The sequence below is a fragment of the Panthera pardus genome, unplaced genomic scaffold (genome assembly GCF_024362965.1).
Source record: "Panthera pardus isolate Hobbes unplaced genomic scaffold, ASM2436296v1 HiC_scaffold_3, whole genome shotgun sequence".
NCBI classification, from domain to species: domain Eukaryota; kingdom Metazoa; phylum Chordata; class Mammalia; order Carnivora; family Felidae; genus Panthera; species Panthera pardus.
Window position 1 is genome coordinate 8,496,059 of NW_026526876.1, and position 26,645 is coordinate 8,522,703.

At 55.0% G+C, this 26,645-nt stretch overlaps 1 protein-coding gene across 9 annotated transcripts in view; it reads left to right on the forward strand.

The window, feature by feature from the left end:
* Positions 1 to 26,645, forward strand: part of GAS7 (growth arrest specific 7) — a 211,204-nt gene that overhangs the window by 179,366 nt on the left and 5,193 nt on the right. For all 9 annotated transcript variants that reach the window (XM_053893019.1, XM_053893018.1, XM_053893026.1 and 6 more), the window contains 6 exons: positions 5,005 to 5,094; positions 8,081 to 8,196; positions 11,138 to 11,212; positions 15,578 to 15,656; positions 22,303 to 22,431; positions 23,021 to 23,144. In XM_053893019.1, the coding sequence (XP_053748994.1) occupies positions 5,005 to 5,094; positions 8,081 to 8,196; positions 11,138 to 11,212; positions 15,578 to 15,656; positions 22,303 to 22,431; positions 23,021 to 23,144 (613 nt within the window). The remainder of the gene's footprint in view (positions 1 to 5,004; positions 5,095 to 8,080; positions 8,197 to 11,137; positions 11,213 to 15,577; positions 15,657 to 22,302; positions 22,432 to 23,020; positions 23,145 to 26,645) is intronic.

A 26,645-nucleotide genomic window follows, 5' to 3' on the forward strand; every position in this document is an offset into this window, starting at 1 on the left:
TGCCGGCTGCATGCCCCCAGGTGTCCAGATGGGTGAAGGCCTGTGTGCCTCACCTCTACCCTGTCCCTACAGCACTCGCTCCCTCCCTGCCCCGTCCCCAGCCCTTCCTCTGGGCTCTGATCCTCCAGAGCTCATGGGTTTCCAGGGAGGAGACCCCACAGGGCCACTGGGACGGGGTGGGGCAGGGGGTACGGCCCAGCTCCCGGGGTGCAGGAAACCCCTCCTGGTGAGTGGGGACGACGGGGTGAGCAGTCTCCCACCCTGCCACCCTGTCGGGGTGCAGATCCCATGGAGCAGACGCTTAGAGCGATTCACCCGGATGCTTGCTGGGCAGCAAAGGGTTGTGCGTCCGGGTCCTGGTCCGGGTCTGCGTCTTCGTGGGGGCTGCGGAGCCAGGATTGAGCTCCATTCTGAGATTCCAGCCTCCCCCTCCCGCTGGTGGCCCGGAGCACGCTTTGGGCAGGGCCAGCTGTGGACCGGATTGCTTGATGAGGAATGACAAGCACTAAGGGCAGCTCGCAGCCCTGGGCACAAACACGATGTGTCAGAATCTAGACGATTCCAGAGAAGATGACAATTACACAGCCACACTCCCGTCCTGGAAGGAAGGTTCTGGGGACTCCTGTGGTCCTCAGCCTCCGCTTCCTGATGTGACCCGGCGGGCGCCCTGGAACCCTGGGTGGGAGCCCAAGGGCGGGAGGTGAACCCTCCGGGTCGCTTCTTCTCTGCTCCCGCAGACCTCGGCTCTGACTTTCCCCCCTTCCACGCCCTCCCAGATCAGCCTCCCTCCAGAAGCACAGTCAGAGCCAGCTGCCCAGATAGGTGGGCGAGGGACCGTGGCCTCTGCCCTCCAGCACAGCCTCCGCATGGGGCCGGGACTGGGGGCCGCAGGTGATGCGCTCAGGGACCCCCCGCATCGGGGCCCGGGCGCGGGTCGAACCTGTGCTCAGCAGGGAGGGGAGGGGCTTACTCCATTTATCTGAGGGTTGGAGAAAACGGGGTTGGTGTCAGCTTAAAGATGCTGCAGGTCGAGGATGGTGATTTCAGGAGGAGCGAGGGTGGGAGTGTGGCTCCCAGAACTTCTCGCAAACAGTATTCATGGAGAGGCAGACCCCCGCCCCTCTGTGTTGAGCAACCTTCCTGCCTGAGCCCCTGCCTTGGATAGGAGCGTAGAAGGCAGTGCGACTAAAGTGGAAAGCCAGACTGTCTGACTTCAGACCGCGACTGCACTGTTACACACAAGCTGTGTGATCTTGCATAACTTACCTAACCTCTCTGTGCCTTCGTTTCCTGCTCTGTAGCATGGGGATAATAATAGCACCCGCCTTCCAGGGTTGGCATGACGACTGAGTGAGGCGATAGGTGTAAAACAGAACGAGTTACTAGCTCTTAGCAGGGGATGGTTCCTTAGGACGACCCCGCCCCCCCACCCCGCGCCCCGGGTCTGCTGGGAGGAAGACGATCCGTGGAGCTCTGGGGGTGCCTGGGAGGCCTTGGGAGGAGGGCTGGTCCCTGGGGAGCCTCCCTGGTGGCCAGGGTGGGTGTTCTCCCTCCAGTGCGCCCCCTCTGCCGGGGCCAGTGTGTGCACCCCGCGAGTAGCCCAGTCAGGTCACTGTGCTTCAGGGCACTTTCCGGGCTCCCGTGCCTGCAGGGTGCCCCTCCGGCCTCAGTTTTGACTGCTCCCTGCCTCCCCAACTGTGGGGCGCATCCTGAGACCTCGGGCCTTCCCCCCCTCTACAACTCTCTGTACCTTCCACCCCCTGTCTGCCAAACCCTAACCCTCTCATTACCTAAATCTCTCTCTCTCTGATTCCTCCCCCAGTCCCTCGCCCTTCCCGCAGTCCCAGCACCCATGTTTAAGCCCAGTGGTATATTTATCCCAAAGTGCTGCCATTACTTTGTCACTTGTGTGCCTTCCTCGTGAGGCTGTAAGACCGTTGAGGACAGAGAGCATTCTGTCTGTCTCTGGCCCTTGAGTCATTGCACCAAGAAACCCTTCCTGAGCTCCCATCGGGGGCTGTGCTTGCCAGGCAATAGGGAAACAGCAGGGAAAGGGGCTCCCTCCCCTCGTGGGGCAGACTGTCTGGCAAGAAAAGAGATGCTAATTAAGCAGTCATGAGAAGTGTAATTACAAATGCGTGTGTGCAAAGGGCTGGAAGGATCTAGCAGGGTCTGTGGGTCCAAGTAGCCACTCAGCAGATATTTGCATGGGAAATGGACGAGCAAGGGGTCCACCGAATGAACGGCTCTGGGTGGAGGCCTTGAGCTCTGTGGTCCGCCCAGCTCTGATTCGGATTCTTGCTTTCTGTGATCCTCGGGTTTTCTTCTTGCAAAAATGAGGCCCGTGTTACCCAGCTGGCGGGGTTGCTGGGATGACGACCTGGGAGTGAATGCATGCAAGGCCCCTGGTGGGGTGTCCGAGTGAGGGCTGTCCTCTGATTCCGCCCCTCCCCCACCCGGGGGGTGGAGAGGGGTGTTAACAGCTGCCTCCTGGGGCGGTGGTTGGGGGGAGGGAGGCCGGCAGGGTGCAGTTCTCCAGTCGCCCACCAGGAGGCGCAGGGCTCTGTGAGCATTGGGGAAATGCATCCCCCCCCCCAACCCGGGACAGCCTGTCCCCAACCAGTCTGTCCAAGGACCTGTGTCCTCACCGAGTGGTAAGGGCAACAACAGGGATGAGCCCCTACCCTCCCCTCCTGTCTCCCCCAGCCCAGACAGCTCCCTTTCAGTGGTTGTGATGGGGCCACGTGTGGGACCCCTTGCCTCTAGACGCCGACAGGACACCCTAGAAGACACTTGTGTCCACCATGCCCCCCTCCCCTCCTGGTTCCGTGATCCTTAAGGCCCAGTCTAATGTCACAGTTAATTTGCCATTAGATTTGTTTGAAATTTTCACGGACCACAATATTAAGCAAGACAAAGATGCCTCGCGATCGCTGTTATCTTTGGACACAGGAGTAGCCAGAACATGAAATAAGGAACACGTGAAGCTTTGCAATTCAGCCCTCGTTTCCACGATTCAACGGGAGATGCCTATGGCGGTGGGTCATTGAAGCCCCTGAAGGAGACTCCCCTCTGGACACGCCTTGAGCGGCAGCCTGGAGAGAGGGTTGGGGAGACCGTTGTCTTTTGTGGGGATTGAGAGGTGGCCCTCCCTCACCGCCCACAGCAGGCTCCCGCAGGCCAGGACACCTTGGGGCGGAAATTCCCCACCCCAGGGGGTCCCTCGCACCTACACTTTGACCTTGGTGGAAATCCGTGCTCCCTGTTTCTGGGGTTCTCTGGGTCATTCCTGCCACTCCGTCTTTTCCTTCAGAGTGGGAATCTCGGCCCTTCCTTCCACCAGATGTCAGGGTCCGGGAGGAGGGGGCTCCTGTCCTCGGCTGGGACTTCTCCCCTGCTCTCCTCCCGAGACTACAAGGAAGACCTGTGCCCCTGGCAGCAGAGGGTGGGGGCCCCGAACCGCAGGACACGGCTGGGGGGCCCGTGAGCCCGACTCAGCTGGCAGAGGAATTTGGTCTTCCTTATTAGCATCTTTAACTTTGAATCGTTTGCCACCTCTCCCCAAGGCCGAGGTTGCTCGCCCCCCCTCCCCTCTGCCCCCACGCTGCAGTTTCTGACCAACTGGCTCCTGTACCTTGTTTGTTTGCATGGCTGCTTGGCTTTGGAGTTGGTGGCCTCTCTCCAGAACCCCTGGGGTTTTCTTTTTCTTTTAATTTTTTTAAAGTTTACTTATTTATTTTGAGAGCGAAAGAAAGAGAGAGACAGAGACAGAGAATGTTAGCAGGGCAGGGGCAGAGAGAGAGGGAGAGAGAGAATCCCAAGCAGGCTCCGTGCTGTCAGCGTAGACCCTGACATGGGGCTCGAACTCACGAACCGGGAGATATGACCTGAGCCGGAACCAAGAGTCAGACACTTAAGCGACTGAGCCTCCCCCAAGCGACCCCAGGACCCCTGGGTTTTCTGCACAGCTCTTGCCTTGATCATCAGATGGCCCCCAACGCAGCAGCTCCAGGCTCCGTGGTGAGAGTTAAAGTCTGCAGGGTGAGGCTCTGTGGCTCCCACAAAGGACACAAGCGAGCAGGTTCCACAGGAGCGGATCCCGGGCTGGAAACAGGCCCAGCAAAAGCAGTGGTAAAACCACTTCCCCCTGGCGGGCAAGCTTGGGCAGGAAATGTGTGAGACGGGTCCCAGGAATGTCTGCACTGCCCTCTCCTGGGCGAGGGCCAGCCCCGAGCACACATCCTGGACCATCTTTTCAGACGCTTTTTGTTCGTAGAATAAATATTGTGAAATGAGACGCACAAGGTAACCTGTCGCCCTGACCCTCAACCACAGAATTCCTTTCTCTGGAAGCAAACGATGTTATCGGCTTCCAGAAGTATTCCGTACGTAAATAACCAAATCTGTGCGTATTTTCTCTCTCTCTCTCTCTCTCTTGTTTTTTTTTTTCCTATGCAAATGGTAGCATACTCTTAAGTACCGTTTTGCAGCTCATGTTTTTCTTCCCCACTTAATAATATGACCCGGCACAACATCTGTAGCCGCACGTTAGAACTTTCTCCCTGTGTCCTCTGCTCTCGATGCACACCCCACAGATGCCCCTCTGCCCCAAGCTTTGTGTAGCTCTTCCCCTGCTGGAGGACAGTGGAGTTGTGTTTTTGCTGCTACAAACCTGTGTGCTGGCAGACAAGAGGGTTTAGACACACGCGATCCATCCGTAGGGGGTGGTCTTTGACGAACAAGTCGCCGGGTCAGAGGCTCACGCTGTGTGTGGTTTTGGTGGATGCTGTTACTATACTGCCTTCCAGAGAGTTCCGGCCGATTCCAGCCCCTCTGGGGGCGTGGGTGTCCTTTGCCCCTCATTCGAAAAACACGTGCCTCCCAGGATTGCCACGCACGCTCTGTCGAGCGGGCGCTGAACGGAGGCCTCTGTAATGCTGTGTCCCAGGCGCAAAGCCTCTCCGTCCAGGCAAGTCACTTCCTGCCTTGTCCTGTGCCCTACAGATAAACTGCGTGACGTTTCCTCATCCGGACACGATGCCAGAGCAGCAACTGCTGAAACCTACAGAGTGGAGCTATTGTGACTACTTCTGGGTAAGTGGTGCCTCGGTTTCCCCTGCTCTGTGACCGTCCCTCTCCCCCACCCTCCAACCCCCCACCAAAGGATCAGGAGTGGACAGCCGGAAGGGGCATGAGGGGCCTCGAGCTCGAAGAAGAAGGGTCCTCTCTTTAGGTCTCAACAGGAGATTTAGCATCCGAGGCAGGAATTTAAGCCCCTCTTGGGAGTCCAGATGATTCCGTAAATCTCAGAGAATCCACAGGATTTTCCTTCAGGGCCACATGGAAGGAAACAAACCCCTGGACAGAATGCAGATAAGCCCGAGGGTCACTCCTTTGCTGCTCCGTAAGGGCAGGGGACTGGAAGCACCTTCAGTGGAGGGATCTGCTCTCACGACTTGGTGGGGCACGCTTGAAGGGGACACCTTGGACAAACGCTTTACCTCTTTGGGCCTCCCTGCTTCCATCAGTGATGAGGTTGGGGGCAGGGATCGGTAGAGAGTTCACCTTCAGTAACTGTGGTTCTGGAACTTGCTGCATCCTCTTTACTGAGTGCAGAGTTTCAGTTTTGCAAGATTAAAAAAAAAAAAAGGTTCTGGAGAAGGACACTGGTGATGGTTGCATATGACCAGGGACTTATTACCACCGGGTGGCACCCTTAACAGTGGGTAAGGTGGTGAATTTTATGCTAAGTGTGTTTTCCCACAATTAAATAAATACCTTTTGACAAATGCACGTCCCACCTGCTCAGAAACTCTGGGAATAGCTGTTGCCATTTGCATCTGAAAATCAGCAATGACTTTCACACCGAGAGGGCCTCATTCTGGATTCACATAGTGGTGATGGGTGCACGACCTTGGGAACATATTAAAAAACCACGGAATAGTACACTTTGGGGGAAAAAAAAAGGTGCAGAGACCCCGAGGAACAATAAATAAACAGAATACCGTGCAGAATGGATTACTGCCCTTTTTTCAGATTTGCTGATAACCAAGAACTAGACGAAAGCACTTCTGTTCTGTTAATAAGTTACTTGCACTCTCGAAGACACCCAGTGAGTCGTCTTGGCCCAGCTGTGTTTCTTCCAGATGCTGGGGGTGCGTGCAGGGGCAGCAGACATCGTGGGGAGGGCTCCGTGGGGCATCAGAGGCCTGGGGGGGGTGTGCTCAGAGGTGACTCACGGTGAGCAGGGGACAGAGTGTTCGAGACTCCTTAGGCGCCGGGAGCCCGGCGGTTTTTATTCCAACTGCTTTCGGAAGACGTTGGGGGGCTGCGTGGTCTGGTTTAGAAGCATCGCTCGGGAAGGACTGTGAGTGGGCAAGGGCAGGGCTCAGCGGCAGGTGCGGGAGCCCCGGGGGCATGAGGACAAGTGGCTGAGTTTATGGACGCCAGCCCTAAAGAGGGACGCGGGAAGCAGAGCATTCAGGGGAGACCCTAGGAGCCGGAGGTCAGCCTGCGTGGGGTACCATGTGGGGGCCTCAGGGAGCCCTGGGGAGCCAGAGGGGAGTGTGTGAACCTACCCCTGGCCAGCATCCAAGAGCAAAAGTTGCGTGTTCTCATCCTCTTCAGGCTCTGCTGGGACTCTGTTCCTTACTCCAGGGCTTTCTTTCTCCAACCATCATCTCTCCCTCTAACGGAAATCTCCCTGCTGTGAACGGGCGCTAAAGCCCCCCTCTCCTGGCCGGTTTTCCCGAGTGTGGATGGATCGCTCGGCACACCCACCTTATGTGGGAGGCACACGGAGGCCTGGTATTTGGGGGGGATTTTTCTTTTCCTTTTTCTTTAATCATTAAGTTTATTTATTTACTTTGAGAGAAAGCGTGCGTACATGTGTGAGCGGGGGAGGGGCAGAGAGCGAGAGGGAGAGAGAGAATCCCAAGCAGGCTCTGTGCTCCAGCCCACGAACCCCGAGATCGTGACCCGAGCCGAAATCAAGAGTCAGATGCTCAGCTGACTCAGCCACCCAGGCGCCCCTCTTTTGCTTCTTTATCAGGGTGTAGCATTCATACCGCAAAGTGCTCAAATCTTAAACATACCTGGAGAAGGGGCGCCTGGGGAGTTGAGCGTCTGACTTCGGCTCAGGTCATGATCTCACAGTTTGTGGGTTCGAGCCCCCGTGTCAGGCTCTGTGCTGCCAGCTCGGAGCCTGGAGCCTGCTTCGGATTCTGTGTCTCCCTCTCTTTGCCCCGCCCCCTACCCCGCTCCTACTCTCTCTTTGAAAAATAAATAAACATTAAAAAAAGCAAACAAACCTGACATACCTGGAGGAGCTTTTAAATGGTCAGAGCCACCCTGCTGTGATGTGGTGCGTTTTGTGTGGTAGTGATCTCCCTGTCACAAGAGGTATTAGCAATGTGGCCCAGAACGCTTCAGTTGAGGATGGGAGAATCCCGCATTGGGAGAGAGTTCTAGGGGAGGGGGCGTCCGTAAGCTTTTCGAGTTCTTGACGATGGGAGGTGGGGTCTCTCCAGGCATCACCCACCCCTTTCTGAAATGCCCTTCCCCTAAAACGTCTGCTCTGGACTGGGTGTTATATGGAAACCAATTTGACAATAAATTTCATATTAAAAAGAAAAAACAAAATAAACATTTAAAAAAGAAAAAAAAAAGTCTGCTCTGGAAGGGATCTTAGAGATGCAACCCAGTCCTATTGCAAAGTTAAGGGTGTGGGTTGCAGGGGACAGAGCCCAGGATTGGAAAGGCCTGGCCGTGTCACCTGGTGGCTGAGCTGAGACAAGGACCAGGTCTTTAGGAACTTGGGACACGGTCCTCATCGATGCACCTGTCTGATATCAAAGGATGTGTTTTTCGCTCCCTCCATGAAGTACCAAAGCACTGAAGTCTGGATTCCTGGTGGGGAAAGGCTGTTAACAGCGGAGGACACAGGTTTAGGCAGGGCCCAAGAAGTTTCTTGGGCTGAGGTCTGCTTGCCACGCACACCCGGTCCCTTCCGGGGCTCCCTTCCCTGCACCCGGGACACCCTTGTCACCTAAGCTCTCTCATGCTTCTGTATCCTTTTTAGGCTGATAAGAAGGACCCCCAAGGCAACGGCACCATGGCTGGGTTTGAACTGCTCCTTCAGAAACAACTAAAGGGCAAACAGATGCAGAAGGAAATGTCAGAATTCATCCGGGAGAGGTGAGACCCGGGCCCCTCCCAGCTCCCGGGACCAGTCCCAGCGCCACCTCGGCCCCTGAGCCCCAGGTCGGTGGCTGGCAGCTGGGATGTGTCCTGCCCGCCCAGCACCGGGCGCGGTCAGCACCAGGGGGAGCCAGAGGCCCCCGCTGCGGCTCTTGGGACACCTATAGCTTGCATGGCTTTGGCCCGTGTGGGGTTTTTCAGGTTTGGACTGTGAACATTTTTCGTTTTTGTTTTTGAGTTGATAGATTTTACGTTACAAGCTGGCTCTCTGGCTTGTCTGGAGAAGGCAGAAAGGTCTGGTCTGCTGGAATCTTCCTTCCCCACGGCGTCTTTACATAGACCGCTGGGCCCCTGTACTGACCTGCGTGGCCCTCATTTGACGCTCTGTCCCTATCATAATGAGAAAGGAGAATGTTCCCTTGTTATTTCATCCTCGAACCAAAGCTGTGTCCCAGACCTGGGCAGATAGAACCCGTTCCCCCATCCCTTTCGGGGGGTGCGGGGGCTCAGTCCGACGAAAGAGTCAGGTGGGGTCGTTATGACAGGTGTAGGGATTATAATAGTGGTTTTGCTGAAGGATGGTTTGTGTGAACAGAAATGAGGAAACGATAAATTCAGCCAGGACAGATTATAAGAAGTTCCTTCTCCACCTCCTGCCTTTTCAGTTCCTCCAAGGTCTGAGCACCCACTCACATGCACACGAGTTTCCATCTGGACTTTCCAGGGCACGCTGGAAATACTTACAATAAATAGCAATGTATTTTTAAAAATCTTTCTTAATTATAGTAATCATTTAATAATCATTTTTGGGCATTTTAAAACACCTCTTTTCCTTCCGAGGTATGCTTTTGATTTGTTTCATCAAATCTTTGGGGTTTTTTTGTTTTTGTTTTGTTTTATTTATTTGTTTTTTGAGACAGAGAGAGACAGAGCATGAGCATGGGAGGGGCAGAGAGAGAGAGGGAGACACAGAATCCGAAGCAGGCTCCAGGCTCCGAGCTGTCAACACAGAGCCTGACGCGGGGCTTGAACTCACAGACTATAAGATCATGACCTGAGCTGAAGTCGGATGCTTAACCGACTGAGCCACCCAGGCGCCCCTCAAATCTTTGTTTTATGACCCATGAAGCTGGTAGGGAATGAGCAGAGCTCATAGCTCAGATGCGAAGAAACAATGGTATAAAATACAGGAAAAGGCCGGGCACCTGGTGACTCAGGTGGCAAAGCACCTGACTTTGGCTCAGGTCACGATCTCATGGTCTGTGAGTTCGAGCCCCATGTTGGGCTCTGGGCTGACAGCTCGGAGCCCGGAGCCTGCTTCTGATTCTGTGTCTCCTTCTCTCTCTCTGCCCCACCCCTGCTCAGGCTCTGTCTCTCTCTGTCTCTCAAAAAATGAATAAACGTTAAAAAGAAAATTAAAAAAAAACACCACCACTGTGTTGGCAGATAAGCGGGATCTGCCCTTTGAGAACACTCTGGTCTTCCGCGAGGAGTGCAGACTTTTCTCGGCCCGCCGGGGTCTGCTAGGGAGACAAGCGAGAGTGGAGGTGCCCGGGTAGAGCGTGCTGGGCCGGGTGGTTTGCCGTGGCCGCGGCCTGGGGCGGATGGGCGGGTGGAGCCGGGGCCCCTGCCTGGTGTGTGCCATTGACCTCGAGGAATCTTTGGAGTCGTGAAGCTAGGAGTGTGCCGTGGTCAGATCTGCTTTCGAGAGAGATGTGTTGACCGCCGGCTGGGGGCTGCAGACCGGCCCCCCGCCCCGGGTCACCCTGGGGAGGGCAGAGCGAAGGCTAGGAAGTGACAGACCAGGAGATAGACTCCAGCCGGCCCCTGGAGGCGGCCGGAGGTGGAGGTGAGAGCAGAGCCGGGAGGGGAGGAACATGGCTGTGGGTCTCTCAGGCCAAAGCAGAAAAGGATTCTTGCTCAGAATGATGCCACGGGGCTCAGTCAGGCCCCCCGTTTCCACATCGCCACACCCTTGGGCCATCAGCTTCGAAGCCGCTGGGAACGAGTGCCCCAGCCCCTCAGAGCATCTCCGGGGCCTTCCTGTTTGCCCAGTGACGGGCCCGGGGCTTCTGAGTGGTGGCCCCTGTCCCCACACGGCCCAGAGGACCACTCAGGCGGTGAACAGTGCCTTTGACGACACTTTAACGCCATGTGCCAGATAATACGGAACACCCCCCAGAGAGTTGCCTTGAAAGTGTGTCAAGGGCCCGCCCTGCTGAAAGCAAAAACCAAGGCAACTTCCCTCTCTAGGGAACTGGAATCAGCCACATGCTCTGGGCACTGCCTGGTTTCCATGGAAATCCCTGTGCCCTGCAGCTTGACAGTTAGAGGCACTGGGGGCTGGACGGGAGGTGAGGACCACCGGGCATGCCTGTGGGCATCACAAGTTACATTCACCCATCTGAAGGCCTCCCGATGGGGCGCCTGGGTGGCGCAGTCGGTTAAGCGTCCGACTTCAGCCAGGTCACGATCTCGCGGTCTGTGAGTTCGAGCCCCGCGTCAGGCTCTGGGCTGATGGCTCGGAGCCTGGAGCCTGTTTCCGATTCTGTGTCTCCCTCTCTCTCTGCCCCTCCCCCGTTCATGCTCTGTCTCTCTCTGTCCCAAAAATAAAAAAACGTTGAAAAAAAAAAAAAAAAAAATTTGAAGGCCTCCCGAGTGCCCAGCCCCGGGTTGGGAGCTGTGTGAACGACAGCCCAGCAGACAGCTGGGAACATCCCATTTCACAGAAGAAGAGACAGAGGTTCAGAGAAGTTCGTTCCTTCAGCAGATAGTTGGGGAACCCCTGCCGTGTGTCAGCGGAGGGACAAGAGCCCCGAACTGTCAGAGCGTCTGGTCTAGGGGGTTCCTTTACAGAGTTCACAAGCGGCCGGTCAGCGGGTCAGACCCGCAGTCTCGCACCGGGGAGCTGACGTGTTGGGTTTTCTCCGTTTTGCAGGATAAAGATTGAAGAGGAGTATGCGAAGAACTTAGCTAAGCTCTCTCAGAACTCCTTGGCTGCACAGGAGGAAGGGTGAGTGGGGAGGGACAGGGGGCAGGAAGTCGGGGGTGGATTCCTCTTTGCATCGCTGATCGCTGCCGTGGCCTCCCCTAAATGGGGAAGTCTGCCAGGCCTGGCTCAGGCCGGGCACCCGCGACCCCCGGTGTGCACATCCATACTTAGGATGGGCCCTTCCACACTCCCCCGTGACCGAGGGCCTCCCACCAGATGCTGGAGTATATCAGCACCCCCTTGCCCCCGAATCGAATCCCCTGTCTCTGAGGACAGGCTGAGAAGAAACTGGGGGTGGGGGTGGGGAGACGATTCTGTACCCAGCCCCATTGGTTAGAGTTCTCTCTGGCCGGCTCCCCTCCCTCTCCAGTTTTGACAGTCCTGCCCTCCCTGGGTGGGGCCTGGGCTGGGGGAGGCTCACCCACACCCTCCAGGCCCCAGAAGCGTCCCTCCTGAAGGAAGAGAGTAGTCTACTCTGCGTGTCCCTTAACAAAGAGTTTCAGCCCGCGTGTGGGAACGCGAAACGGTGCAGCCGCCATGGAAAACTGGTAGCGCCTCAAAATACTGAACAGAATGGCCCCATGACCCGGCAGTTGCACTCATGGGTTTATACCCAATAGAACTGGAAACAGATCCTCAAGACGAATCTGTGTATATGTGCGTGTCCGTACATATGGACGGATCCGTACGTGGACGGATTAGCACATCGGGTACGTCCCTGTTGCATATATGGATAAGTGATGGAATGTTATTTAGCCACAGGAAGGGATCAGGTCCTGATCTGTGTGCTGCCTCGTGGATGAACCTGAAAAACATTATCCTCAGTGGAAGAAGCTGGACAAAAAGGTTGCATGTTGTAGGATTCTGTTTATGGGAAATGTCCAGAATAGGGACATCCACAGAGACAGAAGAACGTGGCTGGTTGCCAGGGAGTCCCTGTTTAATGGGTACGGGTTTGGGTTTTTTTTTTAACTTTTTAAATGTCTACTTTTGAGAGACAGAGCACGCGATTGGGGGAGGGGCAGGCAGCGAGGGTGACACAGAATCGGAAGCAGGCTCCAGGCTCTGAGCCATCAGCACAGAGCCCGACGCGGGGCTCGAGCTCACGAACCGTGAGATCATGACCTGAGCCAAAGTCGGATGGTTAACCGACTGAGCCCCCCCAGACCCCTCAGGTACGGGGTTTCTTTTTGGGGTGTGCATTCATTTGCTTGGACTGCTCTCCCAGAATACCAGAGACCTGGCGGCTTAAACAATAGAAATTTAATTTACTGTGGTTCTGGAGGCTGGGAAGTCCAAGATCAGGGTGCCAGCAGCTTTGGTGAGACCTCTCCTCTAGAGTTCTAAGTACAGCCTTTTCTGGGTGTTGAGGCTCTCTGGTGACTCTTCCTACAAGGACAGGAACCCAACTGGGCCAGGGCCCGACCCCTTATGACCTCCCATAACCTTAATTACTTCCTTAGAGGTCCCCATCTACAAATAACAGCCCCGCTGTGGGTAGGGAGCTTAGGGCCTCAACATATGAATTTGGGGGTGGGGGGGGTCCACAAACAGTGCATAACAGGGGGATATAGATGTTTTGGAACAAGGTGGAGGGTAGTGGTTGAACAATGTGGTCACCGTACGAAATGCCCCGCAGGACCGTTCTCTCTAAGATGGTTAATTTCACATGATGTGACTTTCGCCTTGGGAATAAAGAACACCAGGCTCGGGAGGTTAGAGGCAAAAGGTTCCCCCCGAGGTCTCTCCCGCCGGTGCGGTCTATGTCGGGGCCCCTTCTGCAAGGGGAGGTGAGCCCCGAGGAAGGGGGACGCTGTGTCGTGTGTGGTTGTGGTCGGCAGACGGCTGCAATGTTGAACAAGTCCAGATCTGCCTGCGTGGCTTGAGGCCTTCAGGGGATGGGCCGTGCCAACCAAAGGCGGCTTTGATTACGGCCTCTGCGTGGGCTCGTGGTGCAGCCAAGAGGCCGCCTCTACAGGCCTGTCACTGGCCTGGTGGGCACAGGGTGGCCCTGGGGGGTCAGGGGCTCCTCTGCAGACAGAAATGAGCTTGCCCTGGTGGCCCCCTCCTGGCCCAGGCACTGGGCTCGAGACGGCATCGTCGGGGGGAGTGGGGAGTCGCCCCTCCGACCTGGCACGGAGGTTTTCCTGGACATCCCCGTGCCCTGCAAACCACAGTGCCGATCCGGAACCTTCCGGCTGCCGCCTCCTCGGCCTGGGCTAGTGCCAAGGACACTCCATCCTGCCAACACGCTCAGCAGCATATGTTCCCAGCTGCACGAGCCAGGCCCTCACCACCACCCCTTACATACACTCGCTCACACACACGGATGCTGCACCCCTGCCCACGGGCATGACCCCGTGCCCTGTCCCCGTGCACGCACACGCTCCTTCCGGCAGGCACCGTGGGGTTGTGGCGGGGTGGTGAACACGTGGGCCCCGTCCTAGGAATTTGGGGCAGGCCAGGAAGGTGCCGGCCCCCATTAGACTCCAAGAGGGTACGTGCACGTTGGTAGAGAGGCAAGATCGGATTGTTTATTCTGCCTGCAGTTTCTTTTTTTTTTTTTTTCCTGTGTGGAAAGGAAATGGGATTTGTGTCTTTTCTGGTTGGTAATTGCACCAGTAACCTGCGTTCCGATTTGGCATATGCCTCGGACCGGATATTGCAACGGAAACACATCTCAGGTTTGATTTCTTTCATTAATCTCTCATCAGATGGAAAAATCGGTCTTCAAGTGAGAGCATTTTCTAAATTGCTTTTTTCTCGATTGTGAAGGTGGCTCCGGATGGCGGGGGGGAGCGGGGGGTGTCTGGAGGAGGGTATCTGCTCAGACGGGTCCAGCTGCGTGTTCACAGGGGCGTCCGCCCAGCTTTGGGTGCCCAGCCTGGAGGTGGGGCCGCGGACCTTGTCGTTCCCCACAGCCGGTGACCTGCGCAGGCCACTAAAGCCGTCACTGGCCAGTGGCTGACCTCACGCTCTGCCCACGGTAGACTTACAATCTCCCCACCAGCCAGGGCCTTTGTGGCTTCTGGGCTCTCGTTTGTAGGCCCGTGAGCAGCTCGGTGCAGGGACGGCTCCTGTCTGTCAGCCCGTCTTTGAGTTCCTGCTCCCCCTGGGCCTGCTTTTGTGCAGTCCCAGCTTTCACTGTAGATGTGCTGCGTCCTGACTTCATCCGTATGTGTGGTGTCAGGTCAGGGTCGACATTGCTTCTTTTCCCTGTGGCTCTACAGTGGTCTCCACACCATTTATTGAAAAGACCATCCGTTCCCCACTGAGATGCTGTGTCTGCTTCTGGATCTCGCGGTCTGTTCCCCTACCCGCCAGCAGCTCGGACCGTCATTTCTCACCCCTGCTCTTCCCTGGGGGGGCTCCGCTCCCCGGCCAGGACCACCCGAGGGACTCCTAGATAAGATTGGTCGGTCGTTTCCCGTCACGCCCGCTCGGCCTGAGCCCGTGCCACAACCACACAGGCCTGGGCTGTGACCAGAGGGACTCGTTCTCAGCTGCCGCTGGCCCCGCTCAAAAGCCGGGAGCCGCGTGCCGTGTCACTCGAGCTCAGCTCTTTGGAGGAAAATGGCTCTTTGATGCAGTTAAGTGACCTGAACAGTCTGGGGGGGCGGGGGGAGGTCTCCAGCAAGGACGCAGGGGCATCACCTGAAGGCCGGCAAGGCTCAGGAGCTCCAAGGAGTGGAGAGTGGGGCCTGGGGGCCACATGGGAAAGCCCTGAGGACTTGGGGAGATGCTTCTGTTTGAAACATCTCCTTGGGGTGGAAAAGGGCTTCTGCCGTTCTCCGGGAAGGTGTGGGTGGCACCAGAGGTCACAGCCCGGAATCAGGACCGGCAGGAGCCACGCCTCTTGAGGATGGGGACGGAGAGCCTTCCCTGCTGTGTGGGCGTCCGTGAGCCGTCCCTCAGCACAGGGGTCCGTCTCTGCCCCCCTTGGAAGTCAGGCCGCTGGAGGCTTGCCCGCAGGCAGGGCTGTGTGGCACCTTCTGTTTGAGATCTGCTTCTCCCTGAGAACGTGGCTGTTCTCCCTTGACTGACCAGCAGGCCTTCGCACCGCCCGTTAGTGAACCAGGGATGGGCACTGGGGGGGCGCACGGGGGGCAGTAACAGGCAGGTGTCAGGTCCCGCCCTGCAGCTGTACCCCACCTTCCTCTCTCATCTCCCCCCGATTCTCTGAGCTCCGGGTGTTTCCCGGCTTCACCTGGCCCCCAGGCTAGAGCGCGCTGCTCAACAGGCGTTTTCTGCCCCATCCACTTGCCGTCCCGGGGGGCTCCACGTCGAGACCCGCCGCCCCCGCCGCCCAGGAGGGGCCGAGATCTCCGATCCGAGGGCAGCGTGGCCGTGCGGGGTCTGGGTCTGACAGTCCTCTTTGGGTTGCAGCTCCCTGGGAGAAGCGTGGGCCCAGGTGAAGAAGAGCCTCGCGGACGAGGCGGAAGTTCACCTCAAGTTCTCCGCCAAGGTAAGCTGTCCGTCCCCGCGGCCCCTCCGGGCTGGCGGTCCGCGGCCGTGTGCTGCCGAGTGGCTCACAGTAGCCTCTCCAGCGTGTGCTCTCGGTCCCTTTCCGTGGTGTAGATTTCCAGTGGGGGCAAGAGAGTCCCCAGAGCTCACCATCATCAGCCAGTGTGTCCATTGTCCCCGTGCAATGGCGTCGGTAGCCGTTAGCGCCTGTCAGGAGCATGGAGAAGAGTAAAAGGTTCATAAACGCTAAGTATTCGGTGCCTTTGTTTCCATTTTTTGTATTTGTTTTTTTTTATTCTTGCAACTCTCATTTTTTATTTCGTATTTTCTTTTTTTAACTATTTTTTAATTTACATCTAAGTTTATTAAAAAAATTTTTTTTTAAATCTTTTTTTGCAGGGGAGGGGAGGGAGAGACAGAGCACGAGCGGGGAAGGGGCAGAGAGAGGGAGAGACACAGAATCCGAAGCAGGCTCCAGGCTCCGAGCTGTCGGCGCAGAGCCTCACGTGGGGCTCGAACTCAAAGACTGTGAGATCACGACTTGAACCAAAGTCGGATGCTTAACCGACCGAGTCAACCAGGCTCCCCATCACCTTTGTTTTTAATATGATTGGTTAAGTGTAGATCATGTTTAATTTTTCACACCGGCCATCTTTAACAAGCGGCTCACAAAATTTCTACAAATTCTGCCAAGCTGCCCCAGCACACCTCTGTGACGTGTGAGAGTGGGTGCCCCAAAGTTCCTCAGGGGACCCCCCACTCTCACTTTGCTGGGCTGTCAGAGGAACATGTGTGCATGTTCTTGCTGTCAGGAGAGGCTAGACTGTGCCACGGGGAGGATTTTTTGGTTTTTTGTTGTCACACTAGGTAGCTGACCCTTCTTTTGTTTGGTCCTACAGAATCTAGCACCATGACCTTGAGGGCAGTATGGTTTCTGCCCTCAGTACTCAGGGTGGGGTCGGGCACACAGTAGATGCTTAATAAATATTTTCTGAAAGTAGTGAATGAACAGGGACAACTGACTTGCTCCTTCTGACACCCCCCATCTTTTGAAGCCCTACTTTCTCTCTGGATTTCTCCGTGTTTCCAAATGACCCTGTCCCCCACCACCATGCCATCCCCCCTCACCCCCAGCTCATATCTCCAATTCCTTTTAAGGCTCTCACCTACTCTTCAGGGGAAAAGTAAACCAAATGTCTGAAGTGAAATAATTCATACTAAAGTGTGCATGACTGATAGGGCTACCCACTAACATGGTTGCCTTTTATTTTTTTATTTTTTTATTTTTAACATGGTTGCCTCTTAAAGTGTTTATCTTTGAGAGAGAGAGAGACAGAGAGAGAGAGAGAATCCCAAGCAGGCTTCACATTGATAATATGGAGCCCAACGTGGAGCTTGAACCCACAAACCATGAGATCGTGACCTGAGCCAAAACCAAGAGTGGGACACTTAACTGACTGAGCCACCCAGGTACCCTGCATGGTTACCTTTTACGGGAAGAGAGGCTGTTCAGAGTGGCACTGTTCCCAGTGACCTCTGCCTCCTGGGGTCCACACCCTTCCCAGTTACCAGTCAGACACGGCAGCCCCGTGAGGACCTCACACAACGCATTTAAACTCTGAGCCCCTGAACCTGAAGGGCACGCTGCCTCCTTTACTGTAACGTGAAGATAGCATCTCCCTAAGGCGACTGTTCTTTGACTTCCACACTCAGCACTTGATTGCATCTGTTCTCCAGCGCTCTCCTTATAGGAATTGGGGTCCCCCAGGGATGCGAGCTGTTGCAGGACAGAAATCGGCTTTGTACACACCTCGCCACCCCACCCCGTGATGGTCCCCTGCACACACAGGTCGAAATTCATGGCTCAAAACGGGGAGGACGCACACAGGGGCTCTATAAAGAGCTGGGGCGGGAGGAAGAAACTGTTACCGGACTCCCCGCTTCTGAAGGATGTTAGCGCCCTGAGACTGGGTTGACCCCAGCTGTGAGTGAGACCTTCTGGGCTCCCAGCGAGTAACACCCTAACGCATCGGGGGCCTCCCTTCTCGTGTCCCGGCCCCAGGGGCTCTGTCCTCTTTCTGCAGCCGGCTCTACAAGCTCTGAACAGTCGCCTGCTGGGTCCCCAGGAACCCTGGTGGCATCTACTCCCCATCAGCAGGACCCTTGAGTCTTGATTGTCTATAGAGCGCTTAGCAGGTGACAAAATGCTCTCCGAGGCACCATTTTCTTCGCACCCCCACCACTGCTCTGACACCAGCCGGGCGCCCCGCAGTTCTGGTGTCCCATTCCACGGGGCAGCAGCTCCATCCCACAAGACTCTGTCACAGTTCAGATGTCCGTTGCAAGTAGGAGGCTCGGAGGTTACCCACACCTCCGTCTGAACGGCGGCTGCAAGATGGGGTTCCCACCGCACCCTCCTCGGGTTTGATAATTTGCTAGGAATTCCAGAACGTGTACTTAGCTTTCCTGGTTTGTTATATATTAAAAGACGTCATAAGGGATACAGACGGACAGCCGGATGAAGAGGTGCATGTAGGGCGAGGTCCAGAGGAGTCCCGAACCCCGGAGCTTCTGTCCCCGTGGAGTTGGGCTGTACCACCAGCCCGGCACGTGGGTATGCTCACCAACCCCAAAGCTCTCCAAACCCTGTAATTTACAGATTATTTTGGAAGTGTGATCACTCAGGCACGATCACTCATTAGCTGAATCTCCAGGCCCCCTTCCCTCCCCAGGGGATGGTCGGGATGTTTTAAGTCAGGAGTTGACGAAGCAAGGCTGACTTCACTCCGTGCACCCGATGGGGGGGTTTGTGAAGAATGCCCACGAAACGCAGATTTTCTATGAGAGCCGCTGGTGGCCTTAGGCAATCACAGTAGCAGCCGCGTGGTCGTGTGGTTAAATCCAAGGGGCTCCAAGGGTTTATCTACCCGCCATGGGTCATATGGCTTCAAATGCCCGAAACCCATCTTACTGTCTGCTCCAGAGGGCTCATTGAAATTCCGCTCTGAATATTCCATGTCAGGGGCAAGAGCTCTTTAAAAAATGCAATTTTATCTCTGCCTCAAAAATAAATGTTAAAAAAAATTTTTTTAAAGGGGCACCTGGGTGGCTCAGTCAGTTAAGCGTCCCGACTTCGGCTCAGGTCATGATCTCGCGGTCCGTGAGTTCGAGCCCCGCGTCGGGCTCTGTGCCGACAGCTCAGAGCCTGGAGCCTGTTTCAGATTCTGTGTCTCCCTCTCTCTGACCCTCCCCCATTCATGCTCTGTCTCTCTCTGTCTCAAAAATAAATAAATGTTAAAAAAAAAATGCAATTTTGTTATGGCAATCTCTCAGGCTTTGCTAGTCTGCCGGCTTAAGCCACAGCTGATAGCAACAGGCCGAGAAAGAAAGAAGATTACTGTGTACAAAAGGAAGTTAGACCTGACTTCAGCCGAAGAAGGGAAAATAGAAAAGTTCCTTCTGATCGAAGAAAATCTAATCATGCAGCAGAGGCCATGCACTGCAGACAGAAGCTCTTAGGCAGGGGACAGTGGGAGTCAAGAGACGTGAGTCTTACGTCAGTGCCATCGCTCACAAGCGTTGTGACCTTGGGCGAGTCTTAGCGTCTCTGGGCTTCCCTTTTTTTTTTCACATGTGACCTCAAAAGTTTGGATCAGCTCAGTGGCTTGAAATGTACTTGAAACTTGTTGGAACTTACTCCCACGGGAATGCATTTTACACGGGCAGCCAGAACACACAGGTACCCGTACCCAGCTAGCCACACACGTGCGTGGCTGAGACCAGTGTTTCACAAAGGCGCACTTGTCCTGTCTGAAATGCACGGATGTGTCCTGTTCCCGTCTGGTCTGTCCTCGTCAGAAAGTTGGTCCTGACCCTAAACTGATCTCACAAATCTCAGGAACCCACCATTCGAAAAGCACAGGACCAGATAGTCTGTGACATCCCTTCTGACTTGTGATTTCTGTGATTGTCTTCCGATGTGGAGGCGAAAGACAGGAGGGGCTGGCCAAGAGTTCCAGGGTTCTGGAAAGGCAGACAGTGGCTCCAGGGGCCTGTCCCACCCGAGACAGCAGGGAGGTCATAAGGACAAATGTCTAGGAAGGCCTTCCACCATCTGGATAGAGAGAGATGCTCAACAGTTAAGAATGAGTATAAGAGGACACTCAGCCAGAGTTCTTAAAGAAAGAATTGCCTTTTTTTTTTTTTAATGTTTATTTATGTATTTTGAGAGAGAGAGTTGGAGGGGCATAAACAGAGAGAGAGAGAGAGAATCCCAAGCAGGCTCCAGAGTGTGGAGCCCACTGTGGGGGCTCGATCCCACGAACCATGAGATCATGACCCGAGCTGAAATCAAAAATCAGATGCTTAACCGACTGAGCCACCCAGGGAGCCCCCAAAAAGTTAGTTTTTTAGGGGCCCTTGAGTGTCTCAGTCAAATGTCTGTCTGACATCCGCCCAGGTCGTGATCTCACGGTTTGTGAGTTTGAGCCCCACATTGGGCTCTGTGCTGACAGCTCAGAGCCTGGGCCTTGCCTCGGATTCTGTGTCTCCCTCTTTCTCTGCCCCTCTCCTGCTCATGCTCTGTCTCTCAGTCTCTCAAAAATAAATGTTAAAAAAAATTTTTTTTAATTAGTTTTTTTTTAAAAGCACTTAAAATACAGGAGAATCCATGGGTCTCTATCTGTGGGATTGCCTGTGTATGACAACCAGTGGCCTTATGTTTCCAGAAAGTCATTCGAAATCTGGGGAACGGATTTTGGTATATTGGCAGGTTCTTGGGCCCCTCCCCCAGACCACAGAACTGGGGGACTGGAGCCCAGGATGAATGTTGAAAACACCCTCAGGGGGTCACTCCTGGGCACATGGAAATCTGGAAATCAATTCCCTTTGTAGGCCCTGGGAAAGAGACCCCAGAGTTACCGAGTGAGCAGGCTGAGTTACCCCTCACAGACCCCCCAGTCAGGGGCAGGTTCCTACGAAAGCTAAGTTTGGCTACTCCTCCCCTGATCTGTATGGGAAAGAGATCTACGCAGTCCTCAGTGGCTGCTCTCAGGCCTGAAGCATCTTACAAGCTGCCACCAGATGGGGGTGTTTTCCTCTGCAAGGCAACTTCAAGGGGCACAGAAAATTCATAGGAAGCCTTTACAACTCACAGCAGGGGGAGAGGGCTGTTTGGGTGGCCTGCCCTCTATTAGCCTTTAAAGGTCATCTGACCACAAAGGTGTCAATTTCTGACCCTGGGCATTGGGCACTGAAGATTTTGCCATTCTCCCAGGTAGTAAAGGGGCACCTGGCCCGCATGGGCTCCGACCAGACCCTGCGGACACAGTGGGGGCAAAGCCAGCAGGGCCTCTGCCCTCTTGGAGGTCACAGTCCCGAGTATTTGGTGGCTTAGAGCTGCAAACGCCCAAGTCCTGAGGTCTCCAGAAAAAGAGACAATGTAGCCAGAACCTGGTGAAGAGGAAGACAGAGAAGTGACAGATGTCCAGTGTTGGGAGGTCCTGTGTCCAGGATGGTTCAGCTGTGCTTTTCAAAGGCACTTCTGGGACAGGTGCAGGCCGAGAGACCCTGGAAGGCCGTCAGGGGGGCCCATCAGAGGTTGAGTCAGGGGCTTCTGGGAAGCTGAGTGGTGAATCTGGGGGGAGGACTGCTCTGGGAGGCTGAGCCTGGGGGGGGGGAGCTCCAGGAGGCTGAGTGGGGGGGGGGGGCAGAGGAATGAGCCTGGGGGGGCTCCGGGAGACTGAGTGGAGGGGTGAATGAGACTCTGAGAGTGTGAGTCCTCTGGGCTCTGATTGTGCCTGCAACAGACCCACACTGATCTGTTTTCTCATCAAACATAACCTATGTTCACACACACACACACACACACACACACACACATTTAAGTAAAATCTCTCCTGAAGAGAGTGGAGTAGGGAAAAGGGAAGGAATAAAAGAGAAAGAAAAAGCTCGAAATACCCCCGTCACCCAGCGCCTCTCTGGCCCTCGAAGGGCGAGGCCGGCCCCTTCTGGCGGGAGGGTCCGTGCACCTGTCCCCATGCAGGCGGGAGGGGTGAGGAAAGCCTTCCTGGGCGCAGCTGTGAGCTTCTCCCGGCCTCCAGCGCCTCCCACCGGGGCTTCCTCGGGCTCTGAACTGTGTCCAGACCACCTTTGCGGTCCCAGCGCCTGGCACGTAGCAGATGTTCAACAAAGAGAGCTGACTTGAGTTCCTCTAATTAAATGGCGCCCGTGTGGCAGTCGCTGTGCAAAGTGCTTGGGGACACAGAGGTGGGCTTTTGGTTTCTGCCCCCAGGAGGTTCCCAGTGGGGAAGGGAAGGGTGACGGGCACCTGAGCAAAACCCGACGGGCAGCTCTAGGAATCGAGAGGAGGCAGGAGGTAGGAGGCAGCGGATGAAGGGCCCAGAAAGCCTTGGACACTAACCAACCCCTCGGTCCGTTGGTGTGAACCCCGGGGCCTCGCCAGCTGAGGGGACCTCCTCTCACCGGAGACCTGACACCTGGCGCCTTCTTTCTGCCTTCCTGTCGGGTGGCCCAGGCCACTGTCCCCGAGTCCACCTTCCCCTGTGGAGTTGGGGAGAGCGCCCCCCTCCTCCTCCCGCGGCAACGTCCCGGGGCCCTGAGCGCGTCCCCCCTCCTGTCCTTGACAGCTTCACAGCGAGGTCGAGAAGCCCCTGATGAACTTCCGGGAGAACTTTAAGAAGGACATGAAAAAGTGTGAACACCACATCACCGACCTCCGTAAGCAGCTTGCCAGCCGTCATGCCGCAGTGGAGAAGGTGAGTGGCCTAGGAGGCCGGACCTGCTGGGAGCGGGTGGGCCGGCTCCCCCGTGGCAGGGGTGGGGGGCGGGGAGCGCCAGCCTCCAGCCCCGTCCTGGCCAAAGGGGCAGGGAGGAGCCGCTTCCCCATGGCACTCAGGTCACTGCCACAGGGCCAGTGGGAGACACGGTGGGGCTCACTCAGGCACACGCACCGTGCTTTTGTGGGACAGCCCCCGCTGGCTCGTGTGCTGGTCCACAGGCCCTTCTCCGGGCCTCCCGGGGCCAATTCTCTCCTGAGTGCATCGCTCCCCTGCCAAGGCCTGGGAGGTCCGACCTCGCCAGGAGCTGCTGACCCCAGCGCCTTGGGGAGGGGTGCAGGACAAGGGATGCGTACTCCTGTGGGCACCCCCGAGTTTGCCAGCTGCTGCTGGCAAAGGACCCATCCGGCCCCCAAATGGGCTGGCTGGTGCTTCCGGCCACTAAGCATTGCTGGGAAAAAAACATCACGAACCAGGGGGAAGAGAGGACTCTTATCCGGCAAGGGGGAGGGGGGCCACATAACCCGCGGGGCCCTGTGAGCAGCGTCCCCGTGTCGTTGGACCCCAGGCCCGGAAGGCCCTCACGGAGAGGCAGAGAGACCTGGAGATAAAGACCCAGCAGCTGGAGATCAAGCTGAGCAACAAGACAGAGGAGGATATCAAGAAGGCGCGGAGGAAGTCCACGCAGGCTGGTGAGTGCGGCCAGCCCCGCCCCCCGCCTCTCCTGCCCTCCCCCGACCTTGGCCTTGGCGCACAGAAAGGCCAGGCTGGGGTGGGGGCCGTGACACCCTGTCCTGTCCCTGCGAGGAGCCCATAGCAGAAGTAAAGACCCCCCACCTCCCCAGGGAGTGATACTCCAAGGGCTCGCCCGTGGCGATCAGGGCTCTCCTGCCCCAGAACGGAGGCCCACGTCTTGTTCAGTGAAATAACCAGATTTCACCTTCTCTCGTGAAGATTCCCCCAGTTGAGTCGGTTTCTGCTTCCACCTTGTGGCAAAAATTAGCCGATGCACAAGAAGGGTAAACCAGTAAAAAACTTAGTAAATATTCCTTCAGAAAGCCAGAGTTGTTGGGTTTTTTTTAAGGTTTATTTTTGAGAGAAAGAGAGAGAGAGAGAGAGCAGGGGAGGGGCAGAGAGAGAGGGAGACACAGAATCCAAAGCGGGCTCCAGGCTCTGAGCTGTCAGCACAGAGCCCCATGCGGGGCTCGAACCCACGAACCATGAGATCATGACCTGAAATCAGTTGTTTAACCGACTGAGCCACCCAGGAGCCCCTAGAGACCCAGAGTTTAACCGCCTGCAAGGACAATGCGTGTTGCCCTCCGGGATTAAGGCATGTGCTGTGATTAGGGTTTGGATCAGATGGCTTCTGAGTCTTTCCCACCTCAACTGCTGGTGAACTCGGGACAGTTCATTCATCATAGAACAAAGCAGCCACCGTCTGGACGTTACGAGATACAGTGGCGTAGGAAGAGCGGATAGCAAAGCAATGTCACGTAAACACAACATTCGATGGAAAGATCTTACGATGCCTGGTGGTAATTGGACCCAGAAATAGAAGGCGTAATGTACTTAACCGGGGATTGAGAAGGGAACCCCAGGACAGGGAGAGGCTATTTAAATGCGTTTAATTTATTAAGTTACTTTAAAAATAAAATTCTGTCACTGCTTGGCAAAACATTGTAATCAGCACCTAAGAACATAAACTCTTCTCCACTGGGTATAATCACTATGAACACTTACGAGTGTTTGAATTTACAAATAAAAATTTTTTTTAATATTTATTTTTGAGAGAGAGTGAGAGAGGACAGAGTCGAGCGGGGGAGGAACAGAGAGAGAGGGAGACACAGAATCTGAAGCAGGCTCCAGGCTCCGAGCTGTCAGCACGGAGCCCAACATGGGGCTCGAACTCACAAACCATGAGATCGTGACCTGAGCCGAAGTCGGATGCTTAACTGACTGAGCCACCCGGGCGTCCCCTGTACATCGAACTTCTTAAATGGTTGAATAGTGTCCAAGTGTGTGATTGGCCCCGAATTTATTTCATGAGTTCACCTGGTTGACGTTTGCAGGACTTTCAGATTCGTCAGCGGCCGTGATGGTTGTTAGTGTCCCGGCATCTGTGTGTATGTGAGACTCAGTCCTCGGATAGAGAGAACACAGGTGTGGATTTTCTGGGTCAAAGCGTTGTGTGGGTTTGGGTGGGCATTTCCAAATGGCTTTCCAGAGAGGTGTGCGTGTTACCCAAAGTAGGGATGTCCGTTCCCTAAACTCCGGTCAGCGCTGTGTGCGATCCGACTTCGACACCGTAGCTGTCTAGTGAGCATCCATATTGTGTGGGTAACTCAAGTTTACATTTCTTTTTTTTTTTTTTTTTTTTTTTTTAAATTTTTTTTTTCAACGTTTTTATTTATTTTTGGGACAGAGAGAGACAGAGCATGAACGGGGGAGGGGCAGAGAGAGAGGGAGACACAGAATCGGAAGCAGGCTCCAGGCTCCGAGCCATCAGCCCAGAGCCTGACGCGGGGCTCGAACTCACAGACCGCGAGATCGTGACCTGGCTGAAGTCGGACGCTTAACCGACTGCGCCACCCAGGCGCCCCCAAGTTTACATTTCTTTTTGAGTGAGTTTGAGCATTTTAAAGACAGACTTGTAGAGGTCACGTGTGACTTTTTCTTGTGAACCGATGAACTCCTGTCCTGTCCCCAGTTTCTTGTCGACGTAGCTGGTCTTTTTCTGACAGATTGGTTGACGAGGATTACGTTTCTGTGTCAGGAAAATTAACCTTCTGTGGTTTGAATTGGAAATATTTTTCCGGGGTTGCCCTCGATCATTTAATTTTGGTCTTTGTGTTTCTTTCTTTTCTTCTCTCTCTGGCTTGTTTTGTTGAGTTTCTTTGTACAGCGGTCCCTTTTCCCTTGTAAATTCTGGGTTTTGTGACTGACTTAGACCTTTCCTTTCTGCATATTTTTTTAATCACTTTTTTTGCCTTTGACCCCAGGTTTAAAAAATAAATACGTAAATATTTGCCCCGGTGGGCGTTTATTTTTCCTCACACTACTGCTTCTTACCACGTTCCTCAAGTCCTGATTTCTCGTGTTTTCCTTTCTCTTGTGTTCTAGATGAATCTTGCGATTTGCTACTTCTACTAAACTTAAGCCAAATTTAGAAAATGTTGCATTTTCACAGGCCGGGGGCTCGGTTACCTTGGCTCTCTGGTTTTGCTGTGTCTCCATTGGGTGCATTGCCATCAGACAATACGTCTCTTATCCCTAAAGTTTGAAATTATTTTGTGATGGAAGTGACTTGTCCTTGTCTTTGGATCTGATTGTGAAAAAGTCTACCTTTCTGAAACCTTTTCTATGTGCGAGGTGCCCGGCCCTGTGTGTCATAGCCTCCGCATTGAACCCCCCCATTCCTGCAGGGAGGTATTTCTATGCCCTTTCCAGGCGAGAAAGCAGATGGCAGGTGACAAACATTCCCCAGGATCACAGTCATGGAGCCCTGTTCCCCAGAATCTCACCTTCTTTTCTTCCAAAGACTCCTTGTCTCCGTTTCTCTGGACAGCATGTTACCCAGAAGATGCCTCCTTTTCTTCTCTCCTTTCTTTTCCTTCCCTCCCTCATCCTTTCCAAGGCTGCCGGAAGGGAGCACCTCTGGGTCCTCAGGGGGCTTGACCTCATTTGTCACCGTCACCCCCTTAGCTCGCGTTACTGTCGCGCCAACTCTGCCTGTGTCCGTTCCAAACACCAGACAGGTATCGGGTGACTTAACTGTCCACATGACCCTGTGAAGGTACTGTTGTTTTATAGATGTTCGCATAGATGAGGACACTGAGGCTTAAGCAGGTTCGTTGATTTGTCCAAGTTGCCACAGCTCCTGCACAGGGATGCCGGTAAGACAGCCCGGCTACCCTGGTTCCAGAATCCATATTTTCCCACTCAGCTCGTTCAGAAGGGTACCCTTGGTTGTTCAGAAGGGTACCCTTGGGCTACTTGGAGAGAAGACACAGTCTCCTTCAGCTGCCCTATTTCCTGGTGTCGGAGAAGTTTTCCGAAGCATGTTCTCGAAATCGGGATCGACAGAGAGGGCTTTGGGAGTTTTATCATTGTACGTTCGTAGGGTGATATGCCGACCCCCCTTGGCCAGGCGGCGGGCGGGGGCTGGTGGGAATGTGTTTGCAGTGAAGCAT